This window comes from Erinaceus europaeus, chromosome 8 (genome assembly GCF_950295315.1).
Source record: "Erinaceus europaeus chromosome 8, mEriEur2.1, whole genome shotgun sequence".
NCBI lineage: Eukaryota > Metazoa > Chordata > Mammalia > Eulipotyphla > Erinaceidae > Erinaceus > Erinaceus europaeus.
In genome coordinates this window covers 114580018-114592338 of record NC_080169.1, presented here as the reverse complement: position 1 = coordinate 114592338, position 12321 = coordinate 114580018, and the positions used below count along the sequence as shown (strand labels likewise).

Below are 12321 nucleotides of genomic sequence, written 5' to 3'. Positions count from 1 at the left end.
GGCTCCCTTGGTTCATTGCACAAGTTACAATGTGCAAGTGCCCAGCTCAAGCACCTGTCTCTCAACTGCAAAGGAAAAGTGTCACAAGTGTGAAGCAGGGCTACAGGTGTCACTCTTTCTCTTCCCTCCCAATTTCTCTTTGTCTCCATACAATAATAGGAAAAAAACTAAGAAGATAGACATATTGGGGGGGGGGGGGAGAGAGCAAGAGGGAGAGAGAGAGGGAGAGAGAGAGAGACCTGAAGCATGGCTTCACTATTCCTGAACCTTTCTACCTGCAGGCAGGAACCAGGGGTTTGAACCTGAACCTTTACACTTTGTAACATGTATGCATTACCAGGTGCAAATTCTTGGCTCTTCACTTTCTCTCTTAACCTGTTTTGCAAAACAGTTTGTAACTATATGTACACTGTGTGTGTGTGTGTGTGTGTGTGTGTGTGTGTGTGTGTGTGAATGTTAGTGAAATGTTCAGCTTTCTAGTGCATTTTAGGAATTTTGTTCCATTACTAAAATCCTTTTATGATTTTATAAAAAATATTATTTATTTATTTGTTACTGGACATAGAGAGAAAATGATAGGGGATAAGGAGCTAGACAGGGCGGGAGACAGAGGGATACCTGCAGCCCTGCTTGACAACTTGTGTAGCTTTCCCCTTGCAGGAGGGGACCAGGGGCTTGAACTTGGATTCTGTGCACTGTAATGTGTGTGCTTAACCAGGTATGCCACCACCTGGTCCCTTCATTCATTTATTTGGTCACTACCCCCTCATCTTTTGTCCCCCCCCCTTTTTAGGAGGGCATTGTTCACTTTGGTCTTACAGTGGTGGTGGTGGGGCAGTGTTGAGCCTGAGCCTGGAACCTCTGAGCCTCAGGCATGAAAACATTTTGTAAACTACTGTGATCTCAACTATCAAGTCACCATCCTCCTAGTGTCATTCTACCTGCATTGGTTGTCTAGTTATTTTTGCCATTCTCAGGAGCAGGAATATCAGCTTTTGAAGACTCATTTGATGTGATTCCTGTCCAGCCTCTATAGAACCAGGACTGCCCAGGTCAGTGTTCACTCACCAGAACTCTCCCTTCCTCGTGTGGTGGAACAGGGCAGAATATCACTCACATCCGTTACTCTCCTATTGGTTTTTAACATTTTTCATGGAAGCATCAGACATTCTTGTTGGGTAGTTGCCATCTCCCCCTGGCTTCTTCTTATCCATATGCCTATATAGGGATTTACTGATCCAAAGGTTTGGTCTATTTACATAAATCACTTTTACATAAAGCACTCCAGGGCATTGGTGGTTCAGTTATAGGATTCTCGCCTGTTCCGCCCCCTCCTTGTCACACTCTGATTTTCACCAGTCACTTTTCTCTCCACCCTCTCTATATCACATCCTGTTTCCACCCTACTTGGATAGTATAAAAACAGCTGCTCTTCTGATTAAAGACACTTGGAAATTGCTTTCCGGCTCCGAGAGTTCCAGAGTGTATCTCCTGCGGAAGTTGGTGCAGCACGCGTTCCTGATCCCTCTCCCACACAGCAGCCTAGATCAGCTCCAGTTGAGTTCTCTCCAACCCAGAGAGCACTAGCTCGGGAAGAAGTACCCTCAGGCTATCCCGGCATCTGGCGCCCGGAACAGGGACCCATAAGCAGCAGATTTACAAGAAGACATCTTAGATAAGTACACACCTTTTGGGTATCTGCAATATTGTGTTAAGGCACTGTGATTTTTTTTTTCTTTTTTATTGTTTTCCGGAGATCTTTCCACCATGGAAAATCTTTTCCAAATCCTGCATTCTTTTTCCAGTATACAATTTTTATATATCTGGGACATTTTTCTCGGGGCTTCACCTTATATCCTGTTGATCATCATAGCAGCTTTTAAGGGATATATAGGGCAACCTCTCAAAAGGCTTAAGAAACTAGAGGCTGAGGTCCAAGAGATAAAGGAAGTAATCATAGAACTTAACCAGCACCTTAAAAACAAGAAGAAGCAAAGGCCTGTTGTGATCTTGACCCACCCTAATTCCTCTGCATCTTGCCCTGAGGCCCCTATTTTGGCATCTTGCCCTGAGGCCCCTATTTTGGCAGACACGTGTCCGAATTCTCCTTTGGACTCCACAGCCACTTCTTCGGCCACCCCCATTTTGGCAGAAACATGTCCGGAACCTCCTGCTGCCTCCACGGCTGCTTCTTCACCCCACCCTGTTTTGACAGACACATGTCCGAATTCTCCTGTAGCCTCCAAAACCACTTCTTCGGCCACTTGTCCAGAAGCTTCCACTTCAGTGACTCCTCCTACCACTACACACTTATCAGAGGAAGTCCACACATTTCCGGTCAATGTTGCCCCCAATAGACAAAAACCTCAGGCCTGGTATCCATATTCCGCCACAGACCTGAAGGAACTACGCCAGGCTATCAAAGATGACGGTGTTCATGCCCCATGGACCAGGTCCATTTTACAAGGCCTGCTTCAGAACCTTAATACCCCTCAAGATTGGAGAGATGTGACTCGTGCTACGCTCCCAGGCCCCCTCTTCCTGCAATGGGAGGCATTCTTTCGCGATGAATGTTTACAACAATCGCGGGAAAATATTCAAAATCAGCCAGAGGGTAATTTTGATGCATTGTTTGGAACAGGCCAATTAGAAACAGGGATTCAACAGGCGGAAGCCAAGTTTCCAGCGGGGTATTTTGATCAAGTACGCCTGTGTGCATTAAAAGCATGGGAGCGATTAACACCACCCATGGGAGCAGCCTCAGCCCCCATTCTCTCCCTGCAACAAGAACCTGATGAATCCCTCGCTAAATTCATTGCCAGGGTCCAGTCGAGTTTGGAAAGGAAGATTTATAATCCTGACGCTCGTTTTCTCCTTCTGCGATCCATAGTCTGGGATGGAATGCTTCCGCATTTTCGACAGGCCTGTATCACTCTTAAAAACGAACACCCAGATACTTGGATTCTAGCTACACAGGATCTCAGATCAAGCTCTTTTCAAGGACCTATGTTACAGGCCTATGCAGCTACCTTACATAAGCAAAAAGGAGCTTGCTTTCAGTGCGGTCGCCAAGGGCATTGGCGTAACCAATGTCCAGAAAATAGACCGCGACCCCGCCTCCAGTCAGGGCGACCCCACCTCCAGTCAGGGCGACCCCACCTCCAATCAGGGCAACCCCGCCTCCAGACAGGGAATCAGAGACCACGAATGCCTTGTCCCAGATGCCAGAAAGGATTTCACTGGAGGAGAGATTGTTGGTCAAGGTTCCATAGGAACGGCACGCCTCTGCCAAATGTAAACAGGGATTTAAACTAGGTATGGGGCTTCCCTTAGCCCCGCCCCCAAGAGGGAAGGAAGCAGGTCGCCCGCTTGGTGCTGTGCCCTTCTTCCACAAACAGAAGCCCAGCTTGGGACCCAATCCGTCGCTATACCCACCACGCCAAGTAACAATAACAGAGGGTGAGCAGAAGGAGGAACCCGTGGTATGTGGGAACTTCCAGCTTAGAAATAACCGGCTGGAGCAAGAGAACAGCTCGAATTCAGAGCCTGAGATTTTATGGACCACCCTGTTTTAGAAAGGGGTCACCCAACTATGACAGTAAAGATTGGTAATATTCCTTTTAAGTGTTTGATTGACACGGGAGCAGATAAGACAATATTAAGACAAGCAGAGGTTCCCCAGAGTTGGGAACTCCTCCCAGGACCACGCTTACATGGTGTTGGAGGATTGACTCAGGCATTCCGCACACGAGATTCCCTTGTGTGGGAAGATCCAGAAGGGACTACCGGACGCTTTCAGCCTTTAATAGCTGATATAAGCACCAATTTATTGGGAAGAGACTTGCTGGAATCTTTAGATGTAGTGATATCCTCAGACACCTCTGCAGGACACCACACTCACTCCTGTGAGACTGCTAGACCCAACCAGCACCCCCAATACTAACTGCCACTGTTCGTAACAGAACTCCCCGCTTAGATTGGCTTTCTAATGAGCCTGTCTGGGTGGAACAGTGGCCTTTGCCTAGGGAGAAGCTAGAAATTTTTAAAAAACTCGTCCAAGAGCAGTTATCGTTGGGACACATTCGTCATTCTCGGAGCCCATGGAATACTCCAGTCTTTGTCATTAAAAAGCGCTCAGGAAAATGGCACCTCCTCCAAGATCTTCGTGCAGTTAATAAAACCATGCAGGTTTGGGGCTCCCCCCAAAGGGGTTTGCCTCTTGCTTCCGCAATTCCCACAGGAATTCCAATCATAGCTATTGATATACAGGATTGTTTTTTCTCTATTCCCTTACACCCACAAGATTGTAAACGTTTTGCTTTCTCTGTTCCTTCTATTAATAATGCCAGCCCTGCCGATAGATTTGAATGGGTGGTAGTGCCCCAGGGCATGGCTAATAGTCCTACTATTTGTCAAGAGGTTGTTAAATCTGCCCTTTTTCCATATATTCATAAGGGCCTTAAGGTTTTTCATTATATGGATGACGTGTTAATATGGGGAGAATTAGATACAGATCTCTCCGCCCTACGTGATTTTCTAATCCCTGCCTTAAAGAGAAGTGGACTTAATGTAGCTCCTGAGAAGATACAGCTAATCCCTCCAATATCTTTCTTAGGCTCAGAGATTTCCCTAACGCAGATTCGTCCTTTAAAACCTTGTGTTACTTTTCCTTCTAATCTCACTCTTGCTTCTTTACAAAGTTTTCTTGGAAATTTGAATTGGCTTAGGCAGTATCTTTATCTGCCTACGAGCTGCCTGCAACCACTGTTCGATCTGTTAAAAGGAAACAAACAGCCCTCCTCAAAGCGTATGTTAACCCCCGAAGCATCCTTGGCTCTGGAAAAAGTTAACCAGGCTCTCCAGGACATGCACCTCGTTCGATTCTCCCCCTCCTCTCCAGTAAATCTTCTAATCTTTAACTCCATCCCCACGTAGTGGGGGCATTGTGGCAGAAACATGGCGTTCTCGAATGGCTTCATACGCCAGTAGGCGGAGCTCCAAGACTCCTTACCGAGATTGATGCCTTAGCATTTATGGTTCGCCAAGGAAGAAACAGATCGGTTCAGGTCTTAGGAAGGGAACCAGATTCAATCATTCTTCCCTTTTCTCTCACTGATACAGAATGGCTCATACGCCACCATTCTCGTTTTGCCATAAGTTTAATGGGTTTTCCAGGACAATTAGATAATCATTTTCCCTCTAATAATTTGATAGCTTCTTTACCTCTGTTGCCTCTACTAGTACCTAAACTTTTCTCTCGAGATCCCATCCCCTCTGCTCCTACAGTGTTCACTGATGGTGGAAAAAAGGGAGCTGCTGCCCTTATATATTATCCAGACCAGCAATACCCCAAACCTCTCTTTACTGAACTTCCTGATAATTCCCCTCAGTACAAAGAACTTTATGCTGTTTTCCTTGCATTAAAAGCTGTACCAGAATCCTTCAACCTTTTTTCTGACAGTGTGTATACTGTTAACTTACTTCCATGGCTTGCGCCATCTTATGTAAGAATTGATGACAACCCACTTTCTCCTCTTTTAATTCAAATTGCCTCTATGCTCTGTTCTCAAACCCATCCACTGTATGTTCAGCACCTACGTTCCCACAGCCCTCTTCCTGGTCCCCTGTCCGAAGGGAATGCTGCAGCTGACCGCCTTGCCTCCACAGGAATTCTCCTAGCCTCTGTCTCTAATCCTGCTGACTTTCATTCCCTAACCCATGTTAATCTTAAAGGTCTTCGAGCTCTATTTCCTGATATTCCTCTGCCACAGTTAAAACGTATTCTTGCTACATGTTCCTCCTGTGCAGGTCTAATCAAAACACCTGCTATTCAGACTCTAGGGGTTAATCCTCGAGGTTTAAAAGCCAACGCTCTTTGGCAAATTGATGTTACCCACATACCTAACTTTGGCAAACAAAAATATGTGTTCGTCTCAATTGATACCTTCTCTAAGTTTATGTGGGCTACAGCTCAGACTGGAGAAAACTCAAAAAAGCTTATAAGCCATATGCTCTCCTGTTTTGCTGTAATGGGCTTACCTCTTCAACTTAAAACGGATAATGGACCTGCTTTTACCAGCAAACAATTTAAAGATTTTTGTTCCCTCTGGAACATTACTCATACTACAGGCATTCCGTATAATCCACAGGGACAAGGCATTGTTGAGAGGGCCCATCAAACTCTTAAGGCTCAATTAAATAAAGAAAAAGGGGAAATGTACCCCCCTAATATCCAGCTGGCAAAAGCCTTAACTACATTAAATCTCTTTAATATTTACAAAAACTCCAACCAACCTCCTATAATTCTTCATTGGCAAACACCACCCACCCTCCCAGCTATTAAAGTCAAATGGAAAGACCCACTTGATAAAATTTGGAAAGGACCTGACCCCCTGTTGACTATGGGGAGGGGTTTCGCATGTATTTTTCCACAAAATTACTCCAAGCCTGTTTGGGTTCCTGCCCGCCATGTCAGGCAATACCAACATGATGGCGCTGATATCCCTGAAGAACAAGAAACACTGCAAGAAGACTGGCTGCAAGAGGACTGGCTACAGGATGCACCCCAGGATCCATAATACAGCATGGCAGAATCAAAAAAAAAAAAAATCTGATTCACAGAACTTCCCCCCCCCGAATGAATGTCTTATGCTATGACTGGCCAGTTGTGTTTTGTGAGTGAGTGAGTGAGTGAGTGAAAAAAAAAAAAAATTGAGTGACCAAAATTTTTGTATGACCCATTGTGCTCAGAGTACTCTGAAAGTTAACTGACTTTATATCAAACGGCTGGACGCAGCCATGGTTTCTGGAGACGTCCAGAAACAGTCCATAAATTATTCATTCCCCCTTTTGATTTCTTTTTTAAGTCTTGATACCAATATGAAATGTTTAGTCTTAAACTGTGTGAGTAAAGATGGTTCAACTATGACAGTAGTTCTAAATTCACATTTGAAATGATATATCTTATTTACAAGTTTTTCTCCTCCTGTGTGTTATAAACTATATGTTTAATATGCGTGTTTCAAATTTGGTAAACATTAACTTAACAGTTAAATTGTAACTTCGAAGTTACATTTTTACGAGAAGAGGTAAAATCAATTCATTTAAGTAACTGAGTGTTTAAGGTAAAACTCTAAATATTCAATGTGACAATTCTTCATCTCCTAAGTTAAAATACAGATTCTCTATACAGGACATTTTAGGAGGGCCCCCAAAAATGTCCTGTAAGCTATCTTGTGGAAATTAATCCACAACAAATTTGGCATCAATCTGATATTGTAAATGTACCAAAAAAAAAAAAAATTGTCACTAAAATGTGTTAACTCTAGTAACAATAGTCAAATAGTCTAGTAAAAATAGTCAAGAATCAATATATGTAACTTAAACTCGGTATGAAAACTTTGCTATATAAAGACTGCTACATGAGGTCACGTAAGATGACCTTTACACAAAATTATAAAGATACCTAAACCAGTTATAATCATTGAGTTATCAATTGTTGTAAACTTCTAATTTGTTACAAAGTTTTTTCATAAGTAATTGACTACAGCTATGACAAGCCTTCGCATAAAGAAGCATCTGCTCATATAGAATCCCCAGAAATCCATCTTGGACCCCTGACCTCTGACATCACCCACAATTACAGCCATCCCCCGAAACCCATGATGTGACCTGACACGATCTAGAGAACCTGATTCACAGACTCCGAAGGACAAGACTTTCAATCATCGGTGTCTGCTCTTCCTGCTTCTGTTTCGCCCATCATGTTTTGGCGGTTCCAGGTCACTTTCTACAGAGAAGAAAAGTTCCGGTGGCCGTCCTCCTCCATCAAGATAGACGTGTGGCATTTATTTCCTGGCCTTTGACATTGGACTGATGCTTCTATAGAACTTGCTGGACACTCCTTTTATACTGCTGGACTTCTTGAAGAATGACTATAGCAGTTCATAGAACTTACCGCCAGCTGACTCGGGATTTTGCAATACCAGATCACCCCTCTAGCCCCTCGGCTTATCAGGCCCCCACTCCTCCACCCATCAGGCTCACTCTGTCTCTTGCTACTCTTACTTATCCCTCCGTCTTGTGCTAGTTCTTTTTAAAGACACTTACACACTATCATTCTGCTTTCTTCCCAACAGGTTTCCGTTCACCCCTATACTGCTATTCCCCTGACAGAGATGAAGCCTTTTACAGACATTGACCCAGTTATATATGGCCATTAAGTAAGAGGAAGATGTTGGGAAATTGTGAGGATATGGTTGAGCTTGGAAGGGCTTGAGCCTGAGGGGTGTGTCAATCCTGTTAGTCTCTCTCTCCACGGAGAGGTTGAGCAAGGAGGGACAGTAGAACCCCAAAAAAGGTGTGCCTCTTATCAGTCTCCCTGCCTCACAAAGTGCCCCACACTCCTGATACTATGGCAAAAAGTTAAAAAGAAAGGGGGAGATGTTGGGTAGTTGCCATCTCCCCCTGGCTTCTTCTTATCCATATGCCTATATAGGGATTTACTGATCCAAAGGTTTGGTCTATTTACATAAATCACTTTTACATAAAGCACTCCAGGGCATTGGTGGTTCAGTTATAGGATTCTCGCCTGTTCCGCCCCCTCCTTGTCACACTCTGATTTTCACCAGTCACTTTTCTCTCCACCCTCTCTATATCACATCCTGTTTCCACCCTACTTGGATAGTATAAAAACAACTGCTCTTCTGATTAAAGACACTTGGAAATTGCTTTCCGGCTCCGAGAGTTCCAGAGTGTATCTCCTGCGGAAGTTGGTGCAGCACGCGTTCCTGATCCCTCTCCCACACAGCAGCCTAGATCAGCTCCAGTTGAGTTCTCTCCAACCCAGAGAGCACTAGCTCGGGAAGAAGTACCCTCAGGCTATCCCGGCAATCTCTGGCTTGAAATTACATAACGGCGAACATGAAAACAGATGTGTGGAGACACAGGGAGGTCAGTGGAGTGCAGGTACCTAAGATAAATGATCTGTGATAATTAGCGCTATCACATCTGATGGAGACATCACCTCATGGAGGATGATAGAGATGAGTATAAGAACCAAGAACGAGGAGCCCAAAGGAATATTTGTAGACTACCATATCCACCACAGACAGACATTCACTGAGTTATAAGTTATTATCCCTGGTGTTGGAATCCTAATAATATTTGAATATAGCTCCCACTCATTAGTAGCTGAATCTGTGCACACAATTTTGGGGTTTCAAAGATGTCTTCTCTGGGTAGGCAAAATAGGTCACCTGAGAAGCAAAACCAACTTATTATGAATAGGACCCAGCTTGGGTAGTAAAGCTCTATATCACTAGAGGAAGTTTAGGTGCTGTGAGATCTCTCCATATCTACCTCTCTGGCTGGGGTAGATAGCATAACAATTATGCAAAGAGACTCTCATGTTGGGACTCTGAAGTCCTAGGTTCAATCCCCTGCACCACCATAAGCCAGAGCTGAGCAGTGCTCTGGTAAATAAATAAATAAATAAATAAAACAAAAAAAAGGAAAAAAAAAACACTTATCTAATATACCTCTCTTGGTCTGAAAAAGAAAGTCTTGAATAATGAAGCACTGGCTATACAAAATTATAATGAAATACATGAACTGTCCTCTTGTTGTGCTTTACTTACTGGCCACAATCTCATCTCCCTGCTCTGGGTGAATTTGGAGCTCCTGGGATTGCATAGAGGGTCACAGACACTCAACTCAGAATCAAGGATCCTTCCTGTGTTGCAGCCTCCAACACAAGCATTGGATTGGGCAGGGGAAGCCAAGACGATTTTTTCGCAGCATGTATCTCAACAGGAATTCCAGCACCTAATTTTCATTGTATCTGCAGTATTGGCATAAATCACCCATACAAGCAGCAGAGATTCTGTCCTCTGCATCAGGCTGAAACAGTCTGCAGGCAACACTCCCCAACTGTCACTTCCTGAGCTGGGCAGGAAGAAATTTGTGCTGTAGGCTACTGCTGGCGCAGGGCTGTGCCATGCTGCTGGCACAGAGATACAGGGCTGAGTCCTCCGGCTCCAAGGAGCTCACAGTCAGCTCAGAGCGATGGTCATTGGACTGCTGCTGGACCGAGAACCGGGCAGAGGCATTTCCTTTGTTCATCTCTTTCCCATCACCATACAGAAACAGCAACTGGGGGCCCTGGTTCAGGATCTGCTGGTACCAGAACACATAAATGTGTCCAGACTCATAGGAACAATTCAAGGTCACCTGCTGTCTCCTTGCTTTGATCAGGTGCTTAGGGGTTTGAGTGACTTCAGACTCCACTTGGCCTGTTGGGAGAAGACAGAAGCTGAACACAGACACCAGGATAAACTTTTACTGAGTCCTCCTCAGAGCAGGCAAGGTGCCCTGCATGACAAAGAACTACCCCAGGCTCACAGGGAGCCCAGGACTCACCTGACCCCAGGAGACATAGGACCACACAACAGAGGAGCCTGGAGCGCATGGCAGCCTCAGGGACCAGACAGCTCCCAGCTCCTGGCAGGTCTAAAGTTCTCACCCTCCTGCTGCTCTGATAGGAACATTTTCTCTGATGCTATTGCAGTGATGTCACTGCTACGGTGCCAGCCTCCCTAGACACAACATGCTGGCCTCTGAACTCTTGTGTGTGTCCCCAGTTGTCCCCTCCTCTCTTTCTCTTCTGTGGCTGTGCACTCCTCAGCAGAGGCTGGGTGGTAGCTGAGCTCTGTCCTCATGCCACTTTGCTTTCTGTCAGATCTGCTGAAGCCCAGATGCAGACTTATCACCCTGATGTCTTCACCCTCCTACAGGCTTCTAAGGTGGCTGCAGAAGAGCCCATGAGGCATGAGGACTGTGTTAACCCAATGCACCAGGTGCACTAAGTGCATCAGTCTCCCAGCTAAAAAATGGATTCTGTCAAACACGCTATGGAGCCCCTCACCCCCACCCCACCCCAGTATGCTCCATGAAGCCCTCAGCTCTGTGGGTCTACAGTGCCTCCTAGTGGCCAAAACTCCAGAATGTCAAGAATTACTTGCTTCTATCTCACCCATAAATAAGTCCCCGCCTACCTTTACTCCCACAACCCTAAAATTCCCCTGCACCCACACCCACTCACGAGCATCCTGTAATTCGCTCCCAAAGCTGAGTGCTTTAGGATAGATCTTCAAAGGTATCCTCAGCAATCAGCAGTCAAAGACCACATGAGCAAGCACTTCCTTTAGAGTGGAATAAACACTGCACATTCTATTTTGTGCTAAATGGAAGAAGGGCTTTTTTTTTTGTCAACGTTAGAATTTTATTTATGAGCTGAATTGAGTTCCTCTTTATCTTTTTTTATTTATTTCACTGATTTTTTTTTTTTTTTTGTAATTTATAAAAAGGAAACACTGAAAAAAAACATAAGATAAGAGGGGTACAGCTCCACACAATTCCTACCACCAGAACTCCCTATCCCATCCCCTACCCTGATAGCTTTCCTATTCTTTAACTCTCTGGGAGTACAGGCCCAAGGTCATTGTGGGGTGTAGAAGGTGGAAGATCTGGTTTCTGTAATAGCTTCCCTGCTGAACATGGGAGTTGATAGGTCGATCCATATGCCCAGCCTGTCTCTCTTTCTCTAGTAGGGTGGGGTTCTGGGGAAACGGAGGTCCAGGACACATTGGTGGGGCTGTCTGTTCAGGGGTCTGGTTGGCTTCATCTGGAACCTGGTGGTTCAAAAGAGAGTTAATTATACAAAGCCAAACAAATTGTTGACCAATCATGGACCTAAAGGTTGAAATAGTGCAGATGGAGAGTTGGGGGTGGGGGTTCTCCAGTCTGTAGACAGCATATTTTAGTTATATTCCAAAGGTTCTGTGGCAATACTAGTTTGTTTGTTTTTTTTTTTCCCTGAGCCTGAAATCTGATATGCAGCTGGATCCAAGTTCTTGTCTGGGAAGAGGGGATTTCTAACAATTCAGGTCATAAAAACAAGAGATAGGTGGTGACTTCCTGTAAAGTCAGATTCACAAACATCTCCTATTTCATTTTCAAATGTCAGTTATTGAAACACATAAGATGTTTCATAGATTTCAATGTATATATGCATATATAAGTCTATAAATATATGTAAATCTTTATATACAAATATATAAATTTCTGAAATTTAGAAGCACATGACTCCACCAGTTACATATGACCTAAGAAATGAAGCAGATTTCTCATTCACACCCATTACTAAGAAGCAGCTCTGTTCTCATTCCTAATTTGACTGATATATCTTCTTTTAATTAGCCCATCCATAACACGAATGTATATCCTTGTTGGAGATTTTCTATCACGCTACTGAGTCACCTG

At 44.5% G+C, this 12321-nt stretch overlaps 1 gene segment (V, D, J or C); it reads right to left on the bottom strand.

Annotated features, from left to right (window-relative positions):
* Positions 1–9933: 9933 nt before the first annotated feature.
* On the bottom strand, positions 9934–10471 carry LOC103112866 (T cell receptor beta variable 9-like). The segment is given in 2 exon segments: positions 9934–10292; positions 10420–10471. Coding segments are annotated over 2 exon segments (408 nt in total).
* Positions 10472–12321: the final 1850 nt, after the last annotated feature.